The sequence below is a fragment of the Mercurialis annua genome, linkage group LG1-X (genome assembly GCF_937616625.2).
Source record: "Mercurialis annua linkage group LG1-X, ddMerAnnu1.2, whole genome shotgun sequence".
NCBI classification, from domain to species: Eukaryota; Viridiplantae; Streptophyta; class Magnoliopsida; order Malpighiales; family Euphorbiaceae; genus Mercurialis; species Mercurialis annua.
The window spans coordinates 56,623,184-56,650,670 of NC_065570.1; the positions used below are offsets into that span (position 1 = coordinate 56,623,184).

Below are 27,487 nucleotides of genomic sequence, written 5' to 3' on the forward strand. Positions count from 1 at the left end.
AATTATAAATTTTAATAATATATTTTTTTAAATGTGTTCATATTTATTAAAATGTATAAAAGGCTATATTTTATTAAAAAAATAAAAAATATTAAATAATAAAAAACATTAATATATATTTTATTTATAAATTGTTGAACTAATTAATGCAATTCTATTTTATTTAATGTTACATATTCAGATGTCCGATTAAATTGAACATGCTTATTTGGACTATATTGTAACAAAAACTAACAAATATAGAGTAAAAAAATAAGGTACACTATAATGGAGTTTAATATAGACTACTATTGGGAAGGATTTTCACACCAAATTGACAATTTGGTTTGTTATTGGAGATGACCTAATTAGAGAAAAAGGATAATTTAATCAATTACAACTGAAATTTTAGTTTTATTCGGTTTTTAGCTAATTTGATTGGATTATGGCTATTTTTTTAAATAATTAGTTTGGTTCGTTCGGTTTCCGATATGAAATTTCCAAATTAACTGAACCAATAAAATTAACCAAATTATAATTTTTTTTGTTAAAGAACCGAATTATATATATCAATAGTTATTTTTGTAATTTTTATTTAAGATATTTTATAATTTTTTTATAAGATTTAATTATTTATTAACTCTCTAAATTTGTACTTAATGAGAAATTAACACCATTTTTTTTATTTTTTTAATAAGCAAATTAATGAAATTCACTATTCGGTTAACTAAAATAACCGGTCGAACTAACTAATTATTTAGTTCTGTTACAATTTGAATTATATATATTTAAGCTGCAGTTTAGTTAAGAAAACTTAGAGAATTTTAACTTTCATTAATTCAGATTTCTTCAATTTAGTGACCGAACCAACCATTTGCACGTCCTATTTATAATATACAAATTTTGTGGCTTTTTGTCGGATAAAGCTGATATTGATATTTTTAATATTTAGTGTCAAGTTGAGGAGTCGGACTGATCCTTTGTCGAGTAATAAACTCCTTGAACGGTAACTTATACATCATGTTATAAATAAAGAAAATTGATGGGTTTTTTTAATCCGAAATATGGTTAACGGAGATTAGCGGGATTAATTATGTTAGTGCATTTTATTTTTTTAAGAACAGCTCACTGGCTGTTAGAGGGAGGGTCGAATCCCTGCTCTCTGAAACCGCATAATAAAGAAAATCGATGGTTGTGAATTCTATCATCTAACAGTGTTTATTATAGGCCAAATGTTGTAAAAAAGCCAAACCTTTCACAAAAGTTTCACAAAAGTCACGATCTTTCAATTTTGTCGATTTTGGCCAAAAATTGATTATTTGGTTTCACAAAAGTCCTGACCTTTCAATTTTGTCGATTTTGGCCAAAAATGGATTATTTGGTTTCACAAAAATCCCGACCTTTCAATATATGTGCATGCCACATAGGCACCACATAGGCAAATTAAAATCAAATTGAGAGTTGGCCACAATTGAAATCAAATAATCTGTTTTTGGCCAAAATCGACAAAATTGAAAGGTCAGGACTTTTATGAAACTTTTGTAAAAGGTTTGGCCTTTTAATGTGCCTTTATTATAAATGGTATATAAGAGCTAGTGGGTCTGTAGAATGACCCAGCTGATGGATAGTACGACAAAAGTGACTAAACTGATAAACTCCAATTCACATGTTAAATGGACTTAGGTCTTAGAAAACCTATGGGCCTAAAGGAGACGAACTTGCCCAAATGTAACTAAAATGAGCCTATAATAAGTCCAACTTAAATGAAGAAGCCCAAATACTCCAACATCATGTTTCTCTTCTGAACCGTCTGATCAAAATTCATTAACGTGGCTTTCCTCAACCGCTACGTCGGGAAAACGAAGCGTAATAGAATAGCGCACGAACTCCGATTTGAGAACTCTGTTTGGTAACTGAGCAAATCTTTAGCTGTCGATAATTTCTTAGCAAAATCACTCGAGTATGGGACGCTCTAGGGCAGTTCCGCGTTTTGCTGAAGAAGACGCTAACCAGAGGTGAGTTATAGTTGTCTCTTTCCTTGTTTTTTTGTTTTTTTTTTATAATTTTGAGAGCATTTTGTGGCTGGTACTTTTTTGTTAGATCGAAAAGAAAAAAGACAGTTTCAAGTTTAGAGAGTGCACAAATTACACCAACAAATGGTAATTCAATGCATATACATGTAATTATATTTATTTATTCATTGTGAATCCATTTTTACTCACATTTAAGTTTTATTTGTATGCATTTACATGTACTTGTAGCAGTATGTCAGGAAATAAGCGAGGAGAAAGCGGCACTCTACCATTGTAATTACTGCAAAAAAAACATTTCTGGAAAGATTCGAATTAAGTGTGCAGTGTGTCCTGATTTTGACCTTTGCGTTGAGTGTTTTTCTGTTGGAGCTGAAGTTACTCCTCATAAAAGTAGTCACTCTTACAAGGTTATGGTAAGAAACTTACTGTTATAACTTGTAAATTAATTAATCTCACTCTCCCTATTAATATAAAATTTAACTAGGAGTAAGCTGTAATTTACCTGGATTAGGCAATGTTTTTCATTAATTTATTTTCTCAGGACAATTTATCGTTTCCACTCATTTGTCCTGACTGGAATGCAGATGAAGAGATATTACTTCTCGAGGTTTTTTTTTGTGCTGAGGATTCATTTTATTTAGTCATTGTAAATCTGCTTCTTATTATGCACCATTATTTGCTCACAACTTTCCTGTTATCAGGGCATTGAAATGTATGGATTTGGAAATTGGAATGAAGTTGCAGAACATGTTGGAACCAAGAGCAAGTCACGGTGTATAGATCACTATAATGCCATTTATGTGAATTCTCCGTGCTTCCCTCTCCCAGTAAGATTACTATATAGTCATCTTTAATGTAGTTAAACGTACTTTATGTCTTTGTATATCTAGTAGTAAGCCTAAGAATACCATGCATGATCTATTTGCCTAGGACATGTCCCATGTTGTTGGAAAGAGCAGAGATGAGCTCTTAGCAATGGCCAAAGGATACAGTGAAATCAAAAAAGGTTAGTTTCCCATTAGATTGATTTTTCCTTGGATACTGTTAAGATTTTTTTGATATTACTTCTTCCAAGATCTTCTAAATATAGCTCGATTGACTTGTAGTTTTTTATTTCCATAGAGTTTCCTGCAGTTGGGGATCTTACAATAAAAGAAGAGTCTGCATTGTCTGCAAGAGTCAAGTATAGCCATCTTCTTTATCTTGTTGATGCTTTTCCCTGTTCTCTGCTCCTGGTTTCCTAAATTTCTCTAGATGTACTTGATCAGAAGTGAATCACATGAAAAACAAAATATAGCTTGCCAATCCTTATCTGGAATAAAGACAGGTACATTTACCTTTTGTTGGAATCCTCATTAAGGTCAACTGTTTTTTGATGAATATGTGAATAATGTTATGCTTTAATGTGCTTATAATCACCAGAATTTGGCTCTTGTATGAGTTCAAGCAGTGGTAACAATGTCTCAGATTCGGTCAAGAAGGCTTCCAATAAGGTCCAGATCAATGATAGCAAAAAAGTGGAAGGTATGCTTTTTGTATGTTTTATAAATGAGAGACTGATATCTGAGTACTATGTTCTCCTAGCGTGTAACGTTTTCCACAGTCGATGACATCCTGCGTGTGTACTGAATTTTGATTTTTAGAACCATGATATGTGTAATTTTGGTTCGCTGGTATAATTGTTCGATAATTTGAAATTACATCTGATATTTAATATCTATATTCATGCACAAGGGTGATGACATGACATGGTGGGAGCTTTTACATTGTTCTTGAACGAGTTGTTGTTCAAACAAGATTTTGCTTTAACTTGCTACTTTTTGTTCCTCTAACTTTGTTAAACTCCTGAAAGGCTCAGTTGAGAGTCTTGAGACAACCTCCTAAGCTTTTGAATTATTTGCAGAATCTCAGGTAGACAGGAGCATTGGAGAGAAAAAACTTAGGATTTCCGAAGACAAACAGCCTTCCCTGGCAGAGTTGAGCGGTTATAATTTCAAGAGACAGGAATTTGAACTAGAATATGATAATGATGCTGAACAATTATTGGCAGATATGGAATTCAAAGACACTGATACTGCTGCTGAACATGACCTGAAATTGCGAGTGCTGCATATCTACTTCAAAAGGTAATCTTACAGTTGCATATGCGTGCACATAATCTACTTTATCAGAAAGGTAGAATAGCCGTATGCACTATGCATTCTTACTTAGTTGAGACTTGAGCAAGAGAGTAATTTATCATTTTACCATCAAGATTATTTTTTTGTCTTTACGACTGGGACTTACTTTAACCTAGTTTGTAATCAAGTGATGGTTTGTGGTCTTATTTCGTGTGGACCAATGAGCTTATTTGTCTCAATCACGTGATGCCATGAGTTTGTTGATCCAAATTTTTTGCATCATTAAGCTTGGCTAAACCCGACCATCTATTAGGTTTGGGCTGGGCATATTGGTGTCACCTCCAAGATTTTTAGGCTGTGCGCTGCTCAGCTTGAATATAATAAAGCAACGATTTAAAGAAAAAAATTTATGTAATCTAAATATCTTCTATGAAGATTACTTTAAATAAAAAATATACTTGATATATGATATGTATTTGATACAGAATGTAATGATTTGATTAAACTCAAGCTAGGCCCAATTTTTACTTCTTCTACCCAAATGTGTAATTTGTCGTCTGTTATCAGGTCTGAGCTTGGCCAATTAGTCCTCGAGCTAGAAAACTGTTTAACTAAAGGATTTTTTAGATGAGAATTTGATTCATGAAATTTGAACTTCAAGTCAATATCACTTCTGCAATCTACTTTATGCACAAAAGATACTTTCTCAATTCTTTTTGAACTTGTTTACAGGCTTGGTGAGAGAAAACGCAGGAAAGATTTCATAGTGGAAAGGAATTTACTTTACCCAGACCCATTTGAGGTTAACCTTTCACCTGAAGAGAGGGAAATATATCATCGTTACAAAGTTTTTATGAGGTTTCTTTCAAAAGAGGAGCATGAAGAGTTGATGAAGAGCGTAATTGAGGAATACCGAATTGTGAAAAGAATACACGATCTTCAGGTTTGATGTGTGCCTCATGCTGGACCTATGTATCCTTTCTATAACATCTGACAACAATTAAATTCTTGTAGGAAGCTCGAGCTGCTGGGTGTAGAACAAGTGGCGAGTTGAATAAATTTTTTGAGGACAAACAAAAGAAGGAAGCTGATGAAAATGCCCAAAGAGTGAAGGAAAGTTTATTGGCAGGTCCAAGTGCTAAAGTTTTGCAGAGGCATACTAGTCTTAAAGAAGTTGACGGGAGCCTTCATGAAGTTGTTAGGGGATCCACTGTTTTGCATACTAGTGGCAAGGACTCATCTTCAACTTTTACAAATCAAATCTCTTGCTCCTTAGATCGTTGGGATATATCAGGATTTCTAGGGACTGAGTTGCTCTCTGAATCAGTAAGAATATCATTCAGCTTTTAATTATTTTAGTTATCATGGTGATTGTATTTGAAACAGACAGTTTCCACTTTTAGATTGATTTCTGGAAGCTGCTTCCAAAATCTTGTGGATCCATGCTAGGATGCCTCCATGGTTTATAGTGTGCAAACATACTAAAAAGTTTAGACTTATACGAGTTTCTGGTGTGCAGGAGAAACAACTTTGTTGTGAGATGAGAATACTACCGACACATTATCTCAATATGCTTCAGATAATGTCAGTTGGGATTATGAAAGGGACTGTTACCAAGAAGTCTGATGCCCATAGCCTATTCAAGGTGGATACAGACAAAGTTGATAAAGTTTATGATATGCTGGTGAAGAAGGGAATGGCTCCAGCATGATAAGGTATAATCTCCATCATCGTTTGCTAGCTTGTGAAACCCTTCTTGCATCTTGTTCAGTAAAGATTAAATTATTTTCTTTTACAAAAGTTAGTTGTATAAATGAGTAGGAACTGTTTCAAAAAATAAATAAATGAGTAGAACTTAAAAACTGTTATTTGCCTTATTTGTCAGCGAAGTAATTAAAGTAGAAGTTGCCCTCATAGTGCCACTTTTGCTGGCTAATTAATCACCTGGTGACTTTTTTAATCCTTTAAATTGGATTTAAAAGAACCAACCATGCAACATGATTGATAATGTTAAATACTAGATTTTAGTTTCTAAATTTTTATATGCTAATACAATTACAGGAAAAAGGCGGCTACAGACTAGCAGGCATAGGAAATCCATTTATTTAGCTACGAAAAACATGAATTTTGCCGAATATCTATATTATTTTTGGAGTTTGAGGACAGTACAAGACGGCAGAAAATCCTCATTTCATTTTCAACTATTTAAATCATGAAGTCTTTTTCGCATAGTAGTGCCAAGTACTAAACTAAGCTGATGCTATTCTCTGCAGTCTAATTGATTTGTCTTTTAATCAGCATGGAATCTTGCAATCATTGAGCTCAGTTCTAGATTATATATTAATTTTAGCCTTAGTTTTGGGTTTGTTATATCCTTACTGCAACTAAGAGATAACGTGAACCTATGGGATTGCTTCCTGAAATTTCAGCAGCAGTCTTTATGACTGGCATGTTCGCGTTTTTCCTATTTCTCTACTGCTTACTAAAAATCCTAAAAGAGAAAATATCCAACAAAAAACCCCAACCACCACAACCTAAGGGTGCATGGCCAGTTCTTGGTCACCTCCCTCTGTTATCAGGACCACTAGAACCCCATGTACTATTGGGCAACATAGCTGACAAGTATGGTCCAATTTTTATCATCAAGTTGGGAGTGCGTCGATCCTTAGTTATAAGCAGTTGGGAGTTAGCCAAAGAATGTTTTACTACCAACGACAAAATCCTTGCCAACCGTCCCAGTTTTCTTGCAGCAGAAGTAATGGGATATAACAGTGCCATGTTGGGATTTAGTAGTTACGGCCAGTACTGGCGCCAAATGCGAAAGATAACCACACTTGAGCTTCTCTCGAACCATCGACTTCAGATGTTCAAGCACGTTCGTGAGTCCGAGGTTCAATCTGGAATAAGAGACATATATCAGAAACAGAGCAAAGACGGTCTTGTTGTTGTGAAAATGAAACAATGGTTTGCAGATGTAACACTTAATGTTATTTTCAGGATTATATTCGGAAAAAGATATGTAAATTGTACGGTATTAGAAGAAGAAGATGGAGATCATAGCGATCAATGGCGAGAGGCCATTAGGAATTTCTTTGTTTTGAGTGGAAAGTTTGTTGTGGCTGATGCGCTTCCGTTTTTGAGGTGGTTGGATGTGGGTGGATACGAGAAATCTATGAAGATAACAGCTAGAGAGCTCGATGTTGTTGTCCAAAGTTGGTTAGATGAGCACAAGAGAAAAAAAGCTTTGTCAGGTAGCAAGGTGAATGGAGAAGAAGATTTCATGGATGTTATGCTTTCCATTCTTGAGGATTCAGAGGAGCTTCTCTCTGTTGATGCTGATACCGTTAATAAAGCTACATGTCTGGTATGTGTGTTTTCTTTTACTTTCTATTTTATAAATTGTCTTTAACCCCATATGCAGATTATTTCGTTAAAATGATACTTAGTGTAAATAATTAGCAACTATACAGTTTTTTTAGGCATAATCACTTGAAAGTACTCAATTTTGATGAGTACATTTCAGTTGTAGCAAACAAAGTATATTTATATATAAAAACGCGAATCCTTATGATTTTTTTCATTTATCACCAAATCTAACTTTTTTTTATTCCCAGTCCGAGTTTCTAGGCTCTCCTAAGTGAACTTTTAATGTCTAGGTTTCGAGTCTCAGCAACATGTTATTTCAGTCGATGTAACTCGTAATCCTAACATCTAACCAAGCTAATCATATCTTTGTTAAAGAAAAAAATTAACTCTTTTTAATCGAAAAATACTTGTCAAAATTAAGTTATGATTGACGAAATTAAAATGTTTGGTCATAAATTAAAAAAATTAAGAAGTTTGGCCTTTTTCTTGAAAATATTTAATAGTTGGTTATGATTGAAATGTACTTATCAGAATTAGGTTAAAATTGACATTTTGAAAGGTTGAGTTATAAATGAAAAAAGTTGAAGAGTTTAGTATTTTTCAGTGATTAAACCTAAAAGATATGGTTTGTTGTCTTCATTTGGTAGTGTCTTTCTGCGACAATTTTATTCAACTCGCTTTGTGCTTTCGATTTTTAAAATAAAAGGTCCTTGTGAAAATTTTAACATCATGATGGAAAAACGGTTCATTTTTTCCTCCAAATATTTCTATAAAATGTTCAAGATAGAAAATATGTATTTATTATATTTTTCTAAACAGTAAAGTCACATCCTACTGTGGTAAATATTTTTAAAAAAGCCTTGATATTTGTGTAAATATTTCTAAATATAATCATGTATATATTGATTATAGTTGATGAGGAATTTGCATCTTATGTGACATTTTTTATTTTATTACAAATATATGTTTTTTTTTCTATAAAAATATACTTAAGTTTTTTATTTATAGATATATGTTTTTAAAAAAGCGATTAATTTTTTTTTTTTAACCAAAAGTCTACCAAAAAAGCTATTAAAAAACTAGCACAGCTGCTAGAAGGTATTTTTATAACTAAATATCAATAAAAAAAAGCATTTGAAAAGAAACAGCATTTTTAAATATACTTTTAACAGCATTTTTTAAAAATCCATAGTTGATTGCTGGCCAAACTCTATTCCTTCATCTTAATGTTGGACATACATTTCAGGCTCTTATATTAGCGGCCTCAGGTAGCACTAAAGTCTCACTGGTGTGGGCTTTAGCCATATTGGTAAATCATCCTGAGATCCTGAAAAAAGCCCAACAAGAATTAGATGCACATGTTGGCAGAAAAAGAATTGTCCAAGAATCAGACATGAAAAACTTGGTCTATCTCCAAGCTATCCTGAAAGAAACACTTCGGCTAAATCCATCAGCACCATTATCAGTTCCCCATGAATCGGCGGAGGATTGCTCTATAGGCGGCTACCATATTTTGAAAGGCACAAGGCTCATCGTCAACCTCTGGAAATTACAGCGGGATCCGCGTGTTTGGTCGGACCCGTTGGAGTTTAAGCCGGAGAGGTTTCTTACGAGCCATAAAGATTTTGAAGTTAGAGGTCAGAATTTGGAACTTATACCATTTGGTAGCGGGCGCAGAATGTGTCCTGGAATATCATTTGCGCTTCAAGTTATGGAACTTACATTAGCTACCTTGCTTCATGGGTTTGATATTACTATTCCTGATGGTAAGAATGTTAATTTGAATGCTGGATTTGGATTAGAGACGAATGATGAAGCCACTCAGCTTGAACTCGTTCTCACTCCGCGTCTTCCTACTCATCTTTACTCATAGATTGGCTCATTTCCAACTTTATTTTCTTACAATTAAAGTGTCTTTGTGATATTTGTGATTGATATTAGTGATGGATGATCTGGAGTACGCTTATGTCCTTTTTCTGTATCAACTACAACAATTGTAATTGTATGGACAATAATCCCTGACAATTATTTTCTGTTTCAAGAACAATAATTGTATGGACAAATAATTGTAATTTACTAATTGCAAGGACAATAATTGTAATTGTTAGGACAATAATTGTAATTGTTAGGACAATAATTCCTTACAACCCTTTTTCTGTTTCAAGATAATGCTATATTTTTTCTTTAATTTTTCTATAATCTCTAAGCCTAGAAAGGAAAAATTCATTTTTTGTGCCTAGTTTTAAAATTTCTAGGCTTCTTCAATCTAAATAAATGAATACAGCCACTTTCATCTTTATCATCTATAACTCTAATCTCTATGTTAGGATCCATCTCTAATGTAAAAGACAACGATAAAAGAGTGCGACAGTTGCTCCTCTTAGGGCAAGGCCTAATTGATAAAATATTTTTTTTAATTATAAATTTAATCAAAAAGATTAATTTAAATTATTTTAATGTAATTTTTAAAATTGACAAAAAATTTAATTCAATTTCAAAATTTTCATAATTGACATATGACTTTATACAATAATAAATTAGTTTTTAGATGTTATACACAATGAAAATAAATATCAAACTGAACAATTAGAGGAACTAAAAATAAAAATATAGTTAATTTTTTATATTGAGCTAAAATTAAAGAAACATTTTTTAAATTAAAAATAAAATTTTTGTCGTTTTTATCATAACAACAAAACAAAGGGATGTTCATCGGGTTTTTAGATTTGAATATATTTTTAAAAAATGCGTCGTTTTTTTTTGCCATAAGTTAGATAATAATTAAAAAAATTGAAGTACAATTAAATAAATCAAACGATATAAAAAAACATAGTACTTATCTATTTGAAAAAAAAAACATTTGACGACACAAAAGATATTACGAAATTTGTCTTGTGAGAATATTCGGAGTAAACCTTTGAACTTTCACATTAAAGATTACTCCATTTCTGAACCGATTTCAATTAAACCACAAAAAATGAATTAATAAATTCATCAACAATTTGCAATAAGGAAATTCGAACAAATGCTAAAATTTTTGACTGAACCAAAAAAACACATGTACAAAAAAACCCTTAAACTTTACACAAAACAATAAAAAAAATTATATGATAAAGCAATTTTATCAAGAAAAGAAAAATCAGTAAATCTAATATAAATATAGATCTAGATATAAGGAAAAATAAGAGGTGATTTTCCGACTTAAAGATTGGAAAACCACCCCATCCCATATTAAAATAATATTTTGGTTGAGAAAATTATTAGAAAGATAAAATATTGAGAAAGAGCGAAGCGGTATAGTATTCAAAAATCTGCAGTTAAAATATTGTCCAACTTCTAAAAGGAGTTATTATGAAAATTTGGTTGCAATTGATAAAAAACGCAAATTTATAGATTTAAAAAATAAAATTCAAAATTTTGGATATAATTGAAAAAAAAAATCTTTTAAATTGAACATAATTGATAAAAAAATAAAAATATTTGGTCGTAATTAATAAAAAAATATAAAAGTTTGGATTTAGAAAATAGTTTGATTTATTTTCATTTAAAGTTAACAAGAAAAACAAAAAATAAATTGAAAATGATTAAAAATTAAAATTAATTCCGCTCCCTCCCCCCTCAAAATTTCTGTACTCTAGTCGTGGGTTTTTGTGCCATGGTTAGGGTTGTGCATACATCGGTCGACTCTGTTACATCGGTCGTCTACGATTTTTTTAAATTATAAAGTAACATCATGTATGTATATATAATTTAATTATGTCAAGAAAATCGTAGTTTGATTAATTAAAAAATATCATATAAAAATCTAAACAAAAATAATCAAAATAATTCAAATTGTTAACTGTAATCTAACATAATTAACCGAAAATCAAACTAAATTAAAATATGAGTCTAGTTGGTGCCCTCCTCTAGCCACAGTCATGGTGTTTCACTTCAACCTGCATCACGGCCAATATATTTTTTAAAATTCTATAATTTTTTTAATCAATATCAAAAAACAATTAAGTTTTATTTTTATGATACTCAAATAGTTATGTATAAATTCCTTAGGCACCATTTGTATTGAGGGATTTTAAAGAGATAAAATCCATGAATTTTGTACAATTTATGAATTTCACCGTAATCGATTGTTTAGTATGAAAAAATGATATGACAATTCATAGATTTTCAAATTCCCTCATGCTCTAAAATCCTTCATTTAAATTTCCAATTAGGAGGTGGGAAATTTAGAATACACCAATTTTTATGAATAATGGATTATACAAATATTTAATTATTCCATATATATCTCTATAAATTCATAGATTTTATATATATTCCAAACGATAGAATTTATAAATCTATGGATTTCACATTCAATTGATTTAAAATCGATGAATTTAGTAAAATTCATTGATTTTAAAAGTCTTCAATCCAAACGGTGCCTTAAATATATTGGGTGGTATAACAAACCCGAATTCAGCCTCTTCAGTCCCACTTCTGTTTGTAGCTCTTGGCAGGCCGCATTTCAAACATTAGTATAAAAGCTTATCTACAAATTCTTAAGACTTACAACACTCTTTACCCCAACAAGTCGGCAATGGAAATTTTTCTCTCTTTTTCATCTAACACTATGGCCCCGGCCACCGTTACTGTTGCATTCTTAATCATCTGCTCATTTCTTTGGCTATCGAGAAACCTAATAGCTAAGAAAAAGAAAGAAGCTCCGGAAGCTGGTGGTGCATGGCCGCTACTTGGCCATCTTCATCTCCTTGGAGGGCTAGAACCACCGCACGTAGTATTGGGAAACATGGCTGACAAATATGGTCCGATCTTCAGTATCAAGATGGGCATACATAAGACTCTAGTAGTAAACAATTGGGAAACTGCAAAAGAATGTTTCACCACTAATGATAGAACCTTCGCCGACCGTCCCAAAACTCTTGCTTTGGAGCTTTTGGCTTACAATCGTTCCATGATTGGGTTAAGTTCATATGGCAATTACTGGCGTCAAACGCGCAAGATTGCCACACTCGAGCTTTTGTCTAACCACCGAATAGAGATGCAGAGACATGTAAGAGAATCCGAGATGAGAACAGCTTTGAAAGAGCTGTACAGAGCATGGGAGAAGAAGAAAAGCTCAGAAAATAGTAAGGTTTTGGTGGATATGAAAAGATGGTTTGGGGATATAACCTTAAACGTAACTCTGAGCATTGTTGTTGGCAAATCTGTTGGATATGCGACTAACAACAAAGAGAGCGACGAAGAATGGAAACAAGCATCCAGAGATTTCTTTCATTTAATCGGCAAGTTTGTAGCGGCTGATGCGGTGCCATTTTTGAGGTGGTTCGACATCGGGGGCCATGAAAAAGCTATGAAGGATACTGCAAAAAAACTGGATATTGTTGCTCAACAGTGGCTCAAAGAGCACAAAGAAAAGAAAGCTTCTGGCCACAGAGAAGAGGATTTTATGGATGTGATGCTTCATCTAATTGATCAGGAAGCAGAAGCAACCCTCGGCCGCGATTCTGATACGATCAACAAAGCCACGTGCCTGGTAAATTAAATTAATCCTCTTTTAAATGCTTCTTCTAGCTAATTTTTTGAGAATGCTTGGATAGAAAAATTTATATAATCAAAATTATTAAGTAGCACTCACTCTACTGAGCCGAAACTCAATATTATTGTTAAATCCCGGGATGTGGACCGCCTGCAAGCCCACATACTTGGTAATTCCGGGCTATAATGTCCAGCAATCCAACCTCAACCACTCCATATTAAATTAATCATATTTTAAACGCTTCCTCTAGCTAATTTTTTGAGAGTGTTTGGACAGAAAAATTTATATAATTAAAATTATTAAGTAGTGATGAAAATCTATGAATTTTGAGAATGCATACTCCAAAAAATTTCATTCAATTTAGTGCATAAGAGGTGGAAAAATAAAATTTCCCGTTTTTTAATACATGATGAACTGTTATAATATTTTATTATTTAAATTATTTTTATAATTTTATAATTTTATATTCAACCTAAATGGCAGAATATTTAAATTCATAAATTTTCTATCTCATAGATTTAAAATCCATAAATTATATTAAGTTTATCAATTTTTAAAATCTTCAATTTTTAAAGTTTTATACACATATATCTAATTAATGAAGTGCATTGCCATATACCCTAAAGTTTAAATTAGCAAAGAAAAGCATAATATATATATATATATAGGATTAATTAGTATAACTCTTCGTAGTATGTGGTAATATATTATTGCTCGTGTTTTATTTTTGAAAAGCCGATTTTTTTCCTTAACATTCGATCAAAATTCATCATTTCTCCTTTCCGAAAATTAAAAGATCTGACTATCAAAAATAAATATTAATCTGGTTAAAAACCATTTATATTTTTTTAAATAAGTTCAAACTATATTTTAAAATCAATTAAATGAAATACTATTTGGTTTGATTTGATTTAAAAGATTGAAAATTTAATTTATATTGGTTTATTTAATTTTAAATCAAAATGATTTAAAGTTTAAACCAAAAACAAAAATATGAAATTTCAAACTTTTACCCAATCAAAAAAAAAAATAGTTATTAATATGTTGTGTTATAATGATTTATGGAGTTTTTTTTGAAAGAAACATAAGCTTAGGGATCACATTTAAATTAAATTTTGACAATCACACTATTTGACAGTAGTGAATTTGATAAAAACTGAAAAACCATATTTTAGTTTTTAAACATTAACAGAAACTAATAATTATGATCAAATATCATTTAAGCTCTAGTAATTTTCCCGAATGCAATATTCTATCAATAAATTTAATAATGAGATAATATTAGATGTCAGTCTTTTTATTAGTTATAGAAATTAAGCATAAACTGATTTTTTTTCTTTCAGCAACTTATCCTGACTGCTGCAGACACAATATCAATTACTTTGATGTGGGCTTTGTCATTGTTAGTGAATAACCCTCAAGTCATGAGGAAAGCTCAGCGGGAAATAGATGCTTACATTGGCAGGGAAAGACAAGTACGTGAATCTGATATTAACTATTTAGTTTATCTCAACGCAATTGTCAAAGAAACTATGCGTCTATACCCGCCTGGACCACTTTCTGTGCCACATGAATCCATGGAGGATTGCACAGTAGCTGGTTACTATATCCCACGAGGTACAAGACTGCTTACCAATATATGGAAGATTCAACGCGATCCTAAAGTGTGGTCAAATCCTTCTGAATATCAACCAGAAAGATTTCTTACAGATCATAGAGATTTTGATGTGAGAGGCCAACATTTTGAGTATATACCGTTTGGTAGTGGTAGAAGAATGTGCCCTGGAATTTCTTTTGCACTTCAAATTTTGCAATTGACATTAGCTACGTTACTTCATGGATTTGATTTTTCACCGCCGACGAATGAGCCAATCGATATGACTGAAACTAGTGGACTGACCAACATTAGAGCAACGCCACTTGAAGTTCTCATCAATCCCCGTCTTGAGTCTCATTCCTATCAGTAGATGAAGTGTCAGAAATGCATTTGCTAATGAACCGTATACCAATTCATAACAGTTGTTTATCATTGTATATCTATATTAAGGTTTGCTTCAAACTTTTATAGCCTTCATCCATATATTCTACATGTTTGTATTTATAACAATCAATAATATTGTCAATCTTTAGGAGGCCGAAAACCATATTGATTGTATCTAGGTTCAGAAATTCGCATAAATTGGTATATAAAAGGGAAAGGTACACTAAATTTTACCATAGTGTAGCTTCGGTTCACTACCGGAGTATTACGGAAATAGAAATAAATAATCTCTATACTTATATCCCCTTCAGAAGCTTTTTTAAACAGCCTCTGTTTCAGTCAGAAAAGCCACCATTTTGAGTTATCTAATCTCGATTTCAAGTTAATTTCAACAGCTCAAGCTTCACATGATCTCCTGCATTTAGCAATCAAAAGGAAAGAAAAGTTGTTGCTTCTCAAGTTTAATTTCCACAAGGCTATCAATTCTATTGACCAGAATTGTCTTCTCTGCATGTTAATTTCCTTTCTATTTGGATCAATTGGATGCACCTCTGTTTAGTTACAAGCTCTACATCTGTTTGGTTAACGCAAGTCCACTTGAACCTTTCAGTTTACAGCGGAGGGTTCGACAGGGAGACCATATCTCGGTTTTTTGTTTGTTATAGCTTTAGAGGGTCTTGACATGCTATTGGGCTGATTGAGGGGTTCAATTTTGATGTTAATTCTGCTCTTATTTCACAACTTAAATTTGCGGACAATACGTTGTTGTTCTTGCCTTACACCATAGACAACATCAAGAACATGACTCAGAGCCTCTGTTGTTTTGAACTTGTATCCGGGCTGAAAATTAATTTCTATAAAAGCTCTATCATGGGTATTAACATAGATCACAACAAATTATGATTGGCTGCAGATTTTGTGGGTTGCAATATTGATACTTTTTCTTCCAAATACCTTGATCTTCCTCTAGCTCACGGATCTATTCCCTCTAGGGTTTGGGAATAAATTTAATTATTCAGCATTTTAATCATAAATTTTCTTTCTGGAAAGGCTCCCAACTTTCGTTCCTTATTAAATGTTTACTGAATATACCGATTTATTTTATATCCATTTTTAAAATGTCTGTCTCCATTCAAAATGAGCTATAAAGCTATATGAGAAGGTTTCTATGGAAATGAGAAATTTCGAATAGAATCCTTTACAAAGTCTTTCGGGATACAATTTGCAATGATTATAGGGATGGTGATTTGGATATTTATAAACTCCGGATCCGCAACAAGAGCTTGCTATACAACGTTCAATAATCTGGAATCTCTATGGGCAATGACACTAATGGCCAAAAGTTAAAAAATACTAATAATGATATTTATGGTAAATAAATCAAACGGCAATTCTAAGAATATTTTAAAAAATATTTTAATAAAGGTTATTTGTATATCAAATATTAATCTTTAGCCCGATTTGCGGTTTAAGCGCATAAATTTAAAATATGGCACAAAAAAATTTAACCTTTCATTTGGTATTTTACAACAAAGACTAAATACACTAAAAAAGTAAACTTTTTTCATTTGTTAATCAAAAAATAGAAAATACACAGTAGAGAATTATCATTTGAAACCATTAACAAGACATCATTAACAAGACATCCTGAAATCCCGGTATCATAGAGTTTTTGGCCCTTCGAGAGGCAATGATCTGGGCAAAGGAAAAGGGATGGCGAAAAGTGATCTTTGCAGATGATGCCGTTCAGGTCTCCAATTCTGTGAATTCAGGTGAATGCCTGTTTGCAGACGCCTGGGGTCTCTGTCAAGACATATGGCTAACTTCCACTTGTTTCAATCACAACCATTTCAAGTGGATAAAGCAAGAAACAAACAAGGAAGCTCACAATTTAGTCCAGCTAGAAAAAGCAAGGTTTTGCCGTTTTAATCCGTTATTTTATTAGGTTATAGGGTCTTGCTTACTTTATAACCTACTCGTGGAAAAAAATAAAATAACAAGACATCATTAATATAAGTGCTAAGAATCTTTAAAACTAAATAATTTCATAATATCATAAATAAATATTAATAGAAAAATTTATTTGAATTTGCAAGAGAATTATCACTTGAAGCCATTAACGAGAAATTGATTTCTCTCTCTTAACCTTTTAATTTCTTAATCACATTCTTTAGGTGGAGTTAGAGGTGTGTTTTGTGTGATAGAGGGACCAATTTTCATGCTTTATATAGACATTTCAATTCAATCTGATACGTCCATCACATAACCAAATCAACGGACGAGATTAATTCACATAATATTAATTTTTATTAATTTAATTGGACCACAATTTATGTGTCAAATTGTGGGTTAATTGTATGACACCTATATACATTATACATTGTATATTTGACATCTTGATCATAATGTGTCAATAATATACAGTCAACCCTCTGATAATTAATATACATGGCGGATCAAAAATTTATTAATTATTAGAATTATTAATTATTAGAATTTGTATATATAAATTATAACTTATATTTTAAAGCATTTGCACTCGTAGACCTAATATTAATATTATATTATAAAAAACCCAACTAATTAAATACTTTTACAATCACTCAATCTAAAAAAATATTATATTCACTTTAATAAATCCCAATTTGATATTAAACAATAAAATAATTATCAAAAACTTATATTCATAAAATAAAGTAACTTCTAATATCTTTTTGTACTAGGGTTGCTTCATATTCTTTTACCCGCTCATCTAATAACTTTTTTTGAAATTTTCTCAAATGAACAAGAAAGTCATAATTTGATGGTATTTCAACTTCCACCTTACGAATCAAGGTTTGTGTTGCCCCAAATAAATCACCAATTGTTGTATTTTCCATTACTTTTTTTGTGTCATTATCTTCCTCCTCTTCATTTTTATTCTCATCCTCCAAAGCACGTAATTCTTCATCTGATAAGATTCCATGAACAATATTTTCATCTTGCACATCAATAAATAGTTTCACACGCATCGCATCTTTTATTCTCAACATAGTCATTTGAGTACTCAAAGAGTTCTCAAACGATTTTTCTTCACTATCATCCTCTTTTGATGAAGAAACAACTTGATTCACATCAACCATTGGCCATCCATCTATCCCACGAGTACTTAAGAAAGAACAATGCTTCCAGCAATTTGCAATTGTCTCGGAAGAGATAGTTCTCCATGCTGTTGTTGACCATTGCATTGCTTGAAGTTGGTTTACTTTGTAAATATTTCTTTCTCCATTCGTATCCAAGTCTAAAGCATGGTGAAGTTGATAATTAAGTTCGGTAACGCCTCTTGAAAGCTGAAATGATCCCAGCATCTAATGGTTGCATCCTCGATGTTGCATTAGGAGGTAGAAAACAAATTTCTATATTTGCTAGTTCTAAATTTTGAACAACATGAGAAGGCGCATTGTCTAATAGCAAAAGTATTTTTCTTCCCTCCATTCCCATTGCACTGTCAAATTTATTTAGCCATTCCTATTAGAGAAGAAAGATTAAGAACAGATTAGAAGAAGATATGTGAAATTCTCATTAGCCATTAACGAAGGAATTTACATAGTTTTAATAAAACAAGTACATGCCACTTTTCCATTTCCTATTTATCTAAAATACAATGGCTATTTTATCTGTTATAAGTAACAGAAATGCCAAAACAGAAAAACTAACTTTAAACAAACTTTAACAATTACAGTCGACCCTCTGATAATTAATATTCTATAAATTAATAATTCTAATAATTAATAGAAAATTGAGGAAACCACTTTAAACAAACTTTAACAATCACTTTGTGTGACTTTGATATTAAACAAACTTTAAAAATCACTTTGTGTGACTTTGTGTGACTTTGCTGACTTGGATTTATGAGCTGGACTTTATGAGCTGATTTGCATATATTCTAACAATTTCTAGTAAAATATTATGCATTAAAATTAAAATAATGTAAACATACCATAATGCACACATTAAGTTTCAATATAAATATAGAAAAATAATCAAAAAGCTTTGTGTGACTTTGATATTAAAAGTTTTTTCAATCCATTCTTGTAAGACCTGTTGCTTAATAGTAGGATTCTTGAATTTGTGCTTTATAATTTCACTTCTAATTTCAGAAGTTAATTTATAAACTTTTTTACCTGTAGAATGTAATACAGGTTCATCTTGTTCTTGTTGTCTAAAATGTGACGACTCTAAGTCAGTTGTCATCGAACAATTCTATCAAACACTTTTCCTATAAAAGAGGTTAAGATAACAACAAGTTTAATAAACAAATATAGTAGAATATTCTATAAAATAAATACAAGAATTAATAAGATTATGCTAGAAAATGATAACATGGATTTACCTTGTTTTGTCTCTTTGTTTATTTTATTATCACAGTGAAACTTTGAAAAAGATGGAATAGCAAGAGACGTACACAGTGGGAATGGGGAACAAATAAATAACAGCACATCTGTTTCTTAAAAACTTGGCTTTCAACTAGGCATATGAAAAGCCTTTTATTTTTTATAAATAATTAAATTAAGCATTGAACAATATTTTTATGTACTATATATAAATTAAATAATTTATTATATTTATATATAAATATATATTTTTTAAAAAAATCTCTCTAATAATTAATATATATATAGAATATGTTTTAAATATTATTAATTATTAGATAATAGAATTATTAATTATCCGACGTGGAACGAAGTTGGTTTCCTCAATTTTCTATTAATTATTAGAATTATTAATTTATAGAATATTAATTATCAGAGAGTCGACTGTACTATATACTTGACACTTAATCAATGATGTGTCAAGTTATATAAGGATATTTTAACACCTTAATTAATATGTATATTTGTATTAATATAAACACACTAATGCTTAATCATTTTCTAACATTTTGTCCCACAAAATGTAAAGAAAACGAGATGAAGATGAAGTTTGGCGATTTCTGCTGGTTCAGCAATAACTGTTTCTTGTGTGACGGTGATTTCTACTGCTTTGGTTTTTGAGAATGATAAGTAGTTGGATGAAACAGACCAACATCAATGAACGAGTCAAAAAGATGGTGGTGCTCATGGTGGAGGCGGCGGCAATGAATTATGTGTTAATTAGATTAAATTAATTAAGTTTAATTAGGTTAATTAAGAGTTTATTTAGGGTTAATTAAGGTTATAGTTAAGCTGAATTAATTATCTCGTTTTTTTTAATCAGGGAGTGAAACCGATCCAGTTTGACATATTTGTAAATTGAGTTGGCTTCGTCAATTTGGATTTTTTTCGATATTTTGTGCCAAATTGAAAAGGTTGAAGTAGAAGTTTTAGAAAGTATGTATGCGGAGGAGAAAGTCTTATGCAGACTCAGTCTATTACATTATCCGTGAACTAAGCCAATCATATTATAACAGCTCATTAAAATGAAGGTATTCTTATAATTTCGTTTGTTATTTGCATACACTTTTGAATAATAATATTATAAGAATACCCTCATTTTAGTGAGGTGTTATGATATAATTGGCTTAGTTTATGGATGACATGGTGGACTTATTCTACCTAAGAATTTTTCGCGGGGAAGAGAAGAAAATATTGAAGAAGTATAAGTTCAAAAATGCCAAAAATACCAAGAGTGTCCCAGTTAGGCGTTAGCTCTGAATCAGCAGTGGCTCATTCCACGCTCAATTTTGTCATCCGCCTAATATTGTAATCTAACACTCTCAGATTTGTCACAGTCTACGCCAAGTTGTTCCAATTATTAATAACCACCCCCTCGTCAATCTCTCTCTTTATAGTAATTCATCCCAAGAAGATAATCCTATTATAGATATTCGTCATCACAACTGGATCCTATCCACTAATTATGACGAAGTGCAGCCCCCACACAAATATGTTTCTTGCAAACCAGCCTCTAATCCTAAAATACCTAATTCTGCCCTGACGAAGTGGGAAGAGAACTTGAAAAAATGATAGAAAATGTAAATTTATAAATAGAGTGAAAGTATAAAATGAAAAGATAGAAGAGTATTAATTGTAGAAAATAATGATTCTATTATATAATTAGATTTATTGTTGTTTTCTCTTTTTTCAAATTTATTTACTCTTTATGAATTTATTTCTCTTATGAGTTATTTTCTTTTCAAATGTGAAACTTATGCAAGGAATCGTCTATAATATAAGGGTTTGGCCAACTCTAATATTTTCTTGCATTTTCATTTAGAAGGTTAATATACAAGTTTATATTTTTTGTAACTTGGTTATCGTTCTTTAGATTATAGATCTATAACTTTTTTTATTGTATGTATATTTTTAATTTATTATTGTCTTTTAGCTAGATTTAATTTTTAGATAACTATATTTTTACAACTCTAATTATTTTTTTTAGAATAGTTACTCAATATGTTAAGAAACCGTACATGTAATTTTTATTATTATTATTAATGGATGTTTTTAGCCTTTAGCAAAAAAAAATAACTATAGAAGTGTGAGGTTACAGATATAATTAAAAAGAAATCTATTTCTATAAGCTAGGTAGTACGGAAACGGAAACGACACGAAACGGACATGGAGAAACATAATTTTTTTAAAATGAAGGACACGAAACGTAGGGGAAACATGCATATAATAAACATATAGGAATATATTTATAATATTAGAAATTATAAAATGTTACATATATTTAATTTTATTTATATTTTATGCCAATTAATAAAATAAATCAAAACATAATTCAATCCAACAAAAATAAAAAAATAAAATAAACAGTAAAAATTGTGGGTAATTGATAAAAGTTATTTGTTGAATTTTTTTTTATAACTATATATATTTTTTATTTACGGAAACGGCCCGAAATATTCTCTTATGAAATTTTTAGAGTTTCGTTTTTGAAACGGGACACGCAATTTCATCGAAGTTTCCGTACTTCTTAGTCTATAAGTAATCCCTTAATGTATTTGATATAATTAGAAACATCACTTTTCACACCCACTCCTCTCTCTACCGTGTGGAAAAGCATCATCTCTCTTCGCCGTTAATATAAGCTCACTCTCTGCTCTTCCTAGACCACATCTCAAACATTGGTCACAATTCACAAGCTTAGCTACAAATTCTCAAAACTTACAATACCTGCTTTACCTCAACCTCACGCAATGGGAAATTTTCTTTCATTTCCTTCAAACACTATGGGTGCGGCCACCGTCACAGTTGCATTCTTGATTATCTGCTCATTTCTTTGGCTATCAAGAAACCTAATAGTTAAAAAAAAGAAAGAAGCACCGGAAGCTGGTGGTGCGTGGCCGCTACTTGGCCATCTTCATCTCCTAGGAGGGCCGCAACCACCTCATATGGTATTAGGAGACATGGCTGATAAACATGGTCCTATCTTTAGCATAAAGATGGGCATACATAAAACTCTAGTAGTAAGCGATTGGGAAACTGCTAAAGAGTGTTTCACTACCAATGACAGAACCTTCGCCGATCGTCCCAGAAGCCTTGCTATAGAGCTTTTGGCCTACGATCGTTCCATGTTTGCGTTCAGTCCGTATGGTAATCACTGGCGTCAAATGCGTAAGATCGCTACACTCGAGCTTCTGTCTAACCACCGTCTAGAGATGCAGAGACATGTACGAGAATCCGAGATGAGAACTGCTTTGAAAGAGCTGTACAAAGCATGGGACAATAGTAAAAGCTCATCAAATAGTAAGGTTTTGGTGGATATGAAAAGATGGTTTGGTGATATAACCTTAAACATAATTCTGAGTATCATAGTTGGGAAATCTGTCGGATATGTGACTACCAACAAAGAGAGCGACGAAGAATGGAAACAAGCATTGAGAGATTTCTTCCATTTAATTGGGACGTTTGTGCCTGCTGATGCGGTGCCATTTTTAAGGTGGTTGGATATTGGGGGCCATGAAAAGGCTATGAAAAATACTGCAAGAAAACTGAATATTGTTACACAACAATGGCTGAAAGAGCACAAAGAAAAGAAAGCTTCCGGCCAGAGAGAAGAAGATTTTATGGATCTGATGCTTGATCTCATTGATCAAGAATCAGAAACAACTCTCTCTCACGATGCTGATACAATTAACAAAGCCATGTGCCTGGTAAATTAATTTAATTAATCGTTTAGATAGAATGATTATTGATTGATAACGAGTCCCGAGATACGTAGGCGGTAAAATAGCCTCTTCCGTACCGGATTACACCAGATCAGGCAAATAAGGGAACCCGGTGTCTAATAATTAACGTAACCGACTTACTGAAAAGGAAAGTTGAAAGGTAACCAGATCTTGACTCACATATCCCGGAGTAGAACACCATCAAGTAGTAGAACTGATTTCCTACCGAGCATACCCGTAAACCGAATTAAACACCTATAATAACAAACTCTGACAGTTTCCCCTGACACTTAAGAAGATTCTATGCGACGCATATCTCACTCAACGAACGAGACGCACCAAAAAGAAACCACGTCAGATAACCGATTTTGTGGGGACCAAAAGAAGAGCAGGGATCCACTATGGAACACACGTGCCAGGTAAACCTATATAAACCACCTTACCAAAAACCCTAAAGGTACTCTTTTTTCTCACTCTACACTCTTTTCTCTTCTTTTCTCTTCTTCTTTCTTCTTCTCCAAGCAAATACTGACTTGATCGTCGGAGCGAATTACCGGTGACCTCCACCGGTTCTTCGTCTGACTTTCTGTGTTCTTGTTCTTTCAGGTTCATCTGACCGGTCCAGGCGTTGGTGATTTATCACTTGGCGCCGTCTGTGGGAAACGTTTAAATATCCCATTTTCTCTTCCTTTATCTGAGTTTGTGACATTGTTGCGCGATTCTGATTGAAAAACAATGGCTAATGACCCTAGCATTGAGAGGATAGACCCTCTGGAGACGGTCGCGGATACTACTCCGGTTGGGGGAAGTTCTGCCAGTGGTCGTACTTCCGTGATCACTGGTTTAACACCTCCGGCCAACACGCAGATGGGAGGGTCCAGGGCCTCTGGCAGCGGAGCTGGTTTTATGCCCGCGTATGGGATGGAGAACTATCCTAGGGTGAGCCCATTCACCTCCGATACTGGTCATACCACTCTATCCACCCCAGGGACCACCGTTCCACAGAGCTTCCTCCACAACACGTTACCTCCCACTCAACTCAGTTTTCCGGTAGACACTACACCGGTGACAATCGGAACGGGAACGGTTTCTGGGCAAGATATACCCCCGGCGGTCTTACAAGCTCAAGAATATCTGGAATACATGGCTCGCCAGTTGCATCAGGCCCAGCAAATGCATCTTGCTGTCATGGCCCAGTATTACCCAGGATACAACGCCGCTACGACTCCAACCCCAGTGCATCCAAGCACAACACGGGTGACCGGAGGTCGGGGTATACCTGCTGAAGGTGCTACAGTTCTGGGAGCAGAAGGCCAGAACGCTCCTATTCCTCCAAGGGAGGGATTGCACGGAGAGGACCTACCACCGGATAGACCGCGTAATACAACCGGCTTGGGAAGAGAAGTGCCAGATCCGGTGGTGGAACCTCTGCAGGCTGCTAGGGCAGGAGTCCCGCCAGCTAGGAAGGAAGTAGCTGAAAGTGTACATAGCTCGGGCAACGACCACCCGGACAGGAAATCGATAAGTGATAAATCACCAACGCCTGGACCGGTCAGATGAACCTGAAAGAACAAGAACACAGAAAGTCAGACGAAGAACCGGTGGAGGTCACCGGTAATTCGCTCCGACGATCAAGTCAGTATTTGCTTGGAGAAGAAGAAAGAAGAAGAGAAAAGAAGAGAAAAGAGTGTAGAGTGAGAAAAAAGAGTACCTTTAGGGTTTTTGGTAAGGTGGTTTATATAGGTTTACCTGGCACGTGTGTTCCATAGTGGATCCCTGCTCTTCTTTTGGTCCCCACAAAATCGGTTATCTGACGTGGTTTCTTTTTGGTGCGTCTCGTTCGTTGAGTGAGATATGCGTCGCATAGAATCTCCTTAAGTGTCAGGGGAAACTGTCAGAGTTTGTTATTATAGGTGTTTAATTCGGTTTACGGGTATGCTCGGTAGGAAATCAGTTCTACTACTTGATGGTGTTCTACTCCGGGATATGTGAGTCAAGATCTGGTTACCTTTCAACTTTCCTTTTCAGTAAGTCGGTTACGTTAATTATTAGACACCGGGTTCCCTTATTTGCCTGATCTGGTGTAATCCGGTACGGAAGAGGCTATTTTACCGCCTACGTATCTCGGGACTCGTTATCACTGGCAGAGTTTGTTATTATAGGTGTTTAATTGATGATCAAAATTATTAAATAAAATCAATAACGTTTAATAATGATAAAAATGATGAGAGTTTATGAATTTTAAAAATACTTCTTTTAAAAAAAATTCATTTAGTTTCACACATAACAAGTAGAAAATTCAAAATCTCTCATTTTTAATACATGATGACTTTATATTTTATTATTTTAAAAATTATTTGTATAAATTTAATAATCTAAACAATAACATCTTTAAATTCCTAAATTTTCCATTTTATAAATTTAAATATAATGAATTTTAATGAGTTAATAAATTTAAAATTTTCAATTCAAACAACGATTTAATTTTTTAAAGTTTTATATACGTATATATCTTATTTGATTTTAAATCAAAAAAAATCAAATTTTAAACTAATTATAAACATTTGGAATTCAATATTTTTGTATCAAATCAAAAAATACTGAACTTAATTAAATTTTAAAATTTTGTTTTAAAGAAAATAAAAAATAGTTTTAAATATATTAATTATGTTTTAATGATTATGGGCTTTTTTGAAAGAAATAAATATAGGAATCACATTTAAATTTATTTGCCAATCGTACTATTTGACATAAATGAATATGATAAAATCTGGGGAAAATTATTTTAGTTTTTAAAAATTAAGAGATATATTGATAATCTAATATCATTTAAGATTTAGTAATACCCTAACATTGATATGCGTTATTCTATCAATTAGTTTAGCAATGAAATGATATTTATATGTCAATTTTTCTGGTTAGCTATAAAATTCAAGCACAAAGTGATTTTTTTTCTTTCAGCAACTTATTCTGGCAGCAGCAGACACAACATCAGTTACTTTGATGTGGGCTTTATCATTATTAATGAATAACCCTCATGTCATGAGAAAAGCTCAACAAGAAATAGATATACACATTGGCAAAGAAAGACAAGTGCGTGAATCTAATATTAACAATTTGATTTATCTCAACGCAATAGTCAAAGAAACTATGCGTTTATATCCTGCTGGACCTCTTTCAGTACCACATGAATCCATGGAGGACTGCACAGTAGCTGGTTACCATGTACCGCGAGGTACAAGACTACTTACCAATCTATGGAAGATTCAGCGCGATCCAAAAATATGGTCAAATCCTTCTGAATATCAACCAGAAAGATTTCTTACAAATCATAAAGATTTGGATATAAGGGGGCAACATTTTGAGTTAATACCATTTGGCAGTGGCAGAAGAATGTGCCCTGGAATTTCTTTTGCACTTCAAATTCTACAATTGACACTAGCTACTTTACTTCATGGGTTTGACTTTTCACTACCGACAAGCGAGCCAATCAATATGACTGAAAGTCTTGGACTAACCAACCTTAGAGCAACGCCACTTGAAGTTCTCATCAATCCTCGCCTTGAACCTCATTTCTATCACTAAATGAATTGCCAAAGATGCATTCGTAAGAAAACCATGTACCAATTCGTAGCAGTTGCTTATCATTGTGTATCTATATTAAAGTCCACCTCAAACTTTTTTAGTATTCAGCTCTATATAGCGTATGGTGCTGTAACAATAATCAGAAATAAAGTCTATTTGAAAACTCCAATTTATATGGTATCATAGTATTATTTCTTGAAGAGCTATTTGCATATAAAAATTCATTTTTTTTTCGTATTAATAGCAATTTAAACACAACTTTTAAAACTTGGCAGAATATGGCACAATTTTTCATATCTTGGCATTTTCTAGCACCAAAGGCATTTTTTCTTCACCACAGGATGACGTTGTGACAATTTTTAATGACTAAAACCTAATAATGGCTTTACAATCCGAAATAGTTATATTTGTAAAAAATTCAGGAAATTCGAAAATTAAACTCGATGATCTGACATGAAACAGACGAATATGCTAACACGCTTTTTCTAATTCGCAGATCTACTTACGAAAAGAAAAATCAAATTATTAGCTGTTTTGTCAATTAAGTGCAATTTTCAATCAAACCGAACCGAATTTGCCGGTTTAGTTTCGGTTCGATTTTGCACACCCCTAAATCCAAGTACAAAATTTCTTCCCAACTTTCTATGTATGCTCTTGGGATATTAGTTTTCAGATTTCACTATGCTATTACTTTTAGTATTCACATGTAACAATTTACTTCCAATTTTTTATTTTTTAATTATCAATATT

The 27,487-nt window shown here is 32.6% G+C and overlaps 4 protein-coding genes across 7 annotated transcripts; all 4 read left to right on the forward strand.

Moving 5' to 3' along the window:
• Positions 1–1,798: 1,798 nt before the first annotated feature.
• On the forward strand, positions 1,799–6,972 carry LOC126687919 (transcriptional adapter ADA2-like). 4 transcript variants are annotated; one of them, XM_050382478.2, is made up of 14 exons: positions 1,799–1,994; positions 2,080–2,138; positions 2,241–2,425; positions 2,554–2,619; positions 2,714–2,839; positions 2,943–3,018; positions 3,135–3,195; positions 3,281–3,339; positions 3,435–3,536; positions 3,916–4,138; positions 4,865–5,075; positions 5,147–5,458; positions 5,652–5,847; positions 6,883–6,972. In XM_050382478.2, the coding sequence occupies exons 1-13, from the start codon at positions 1,942–1,944 to the stop codon at positions 5,841–5,843; spliced, it is 1,725 nt and encodes a 574-aa protein (XP_050238435.1). In that variant the 5' UTR covers positions 1,799–1,941; the 3' UTR covers positions 5,844–5,847; positions 6,883–6,972. The 4 variants fall into 4 exon arrangements, with proteins under 4 accessions (XP_050238435.1, XP_050238445.1, XP_050238429.1 ...); XM_050382488.2 differs by lacking the exon at positions 6,883–6,972 and adding an exon at positions 6,194–6,361 and having other exon boundaries at positions 3,284–3,339; XM_050382472.2 differs by lacking the exon at positions 6,883–6,972 and adding an exon at positions 6,194–6,361 and having other exon boundaries at positions 1,800–1,994.
• LOC126687940 (cytochrome P450 CYP82D47-like) lies at positions 6,507–9,686 on the forward strand. The gene is made up of 2 exons (XM_050382494.2): positions 6,507–7,496; positions 8,745–9,686. Exons 1-2 carry the CDS (start codon positions 6,537–6,539, stop codon positions 9,369–9,371), a joined length of 1,587 nt encoding a protein of 528 aa, XP_050238451.1. The 5' UTR covers positions 6,507–6,536; the 3' UTR covers positions 9,372–9,686.
• Positions 9,687–11,953: 2,267 nt separating this feature from the next.
• Positions 11,954–15,181, forward strand: LOC126666183 (cytochrome P450 CYP82D47-like). Its single transcript, XM_050359400.2, has 2 exons — positions 11,954–13,034; positions 14,381–15,181. Exons 1-2 carry the CDS (start codon positions 12,078–12,080, stop codon positions 15,002–15,004), a joined length of 1,581 nt encoding a protein of 526 aa, XP_050215357.1. The 5' UTR covers positions 11,954–12,077; the 3' UTR covers positions 15,005–15,181.
• Positions 15,182–21,991: 6,810 nt separating this feature from the next.
• Positions 21,992–26,906, forward strand: LOC126666312 (cytochrome P450 CYP82D47-like). Its single transcript, XM_050359328.1, has 2 exons — positions 21,992–23,137; positions 26,114–26,906. Exons 1-2 carry the CDS (start codon positions 22,181–22,183, stop codon positions 26,735–26,737), a joined length of 1,581 nt encoding a protein of 526 aa, XP_050215285.1. The 5' UTR covers positions 21,992–22,180; the 3' UTR covers positions 26,738–26,906.
• Positions 26,907–27,487: the final 581 nt, after the last annotated feature.

Bases quoted from the DNA above. Each gene is read 5' to 3' on its own strand.
- LOC126687919 (XM_050382478.2), top strand. From the start codon at position 1,942: ATGGGACGCTCTAGGGCAGTTCCGCGTTTTGCTGAAGAAGACGCTAAC. The intron at 2,139-2,240 runs GTAATTCAATGC...ATGTACTTGTAG, and splicing joins ACAAATTACACCAACAAATG to CAGTATGTCAGGAAATAAGC. The intron at 3,537-3,915 runs GTATGCTTTTTG...AATTATTTGCAG, and splicing joins TGATAGCAAAAAAGTGGAAG to AATCTCAGGTAGACAGGAGC.
- LOC126687940 (XM_050382494.2), top strand. From the start codon at position 6,537: ATGGGATTGCTTCCTGAAATTTCAGCAGCAGTCTTTATGACTGGCATG. The intron at 7,497-8,744 runs GTATGTGTGTTT...CATACATTTCAG, and splicing joins TTAATAAAGCTACATGTCTG to GCTCTTATATTAGCGGCCTC.
- LOC126666183 (XM_050359400.2), top strand. From the start codon at position 12,078: ATGGAAATTTTTCTCTCTTTTTCATCTAACACTATGGCCCCGGCCACC. The intron at 13,035-14,380 runs GTAAATTAAATT...TTTTTCTTTCAG, and splicing joins TCAACAAAGCCACGTGCCTG to CAACTTATCCTGACTGCTGC.
- LOC126666312 (XM_050359328.1), top strand. From the start codon at position 22,181: ATGGGAAATTTTCTTTCATTTCCTTCAAACACTATGGGTGCGGCCACC. The intron at 23,138-26,113 runs GTAAATTAATTT...TTTTTCTTTCAG, and splicing joins TTAACAAAGCCATGTGCCTG to CAACTTATTCTGGCAGCAGC.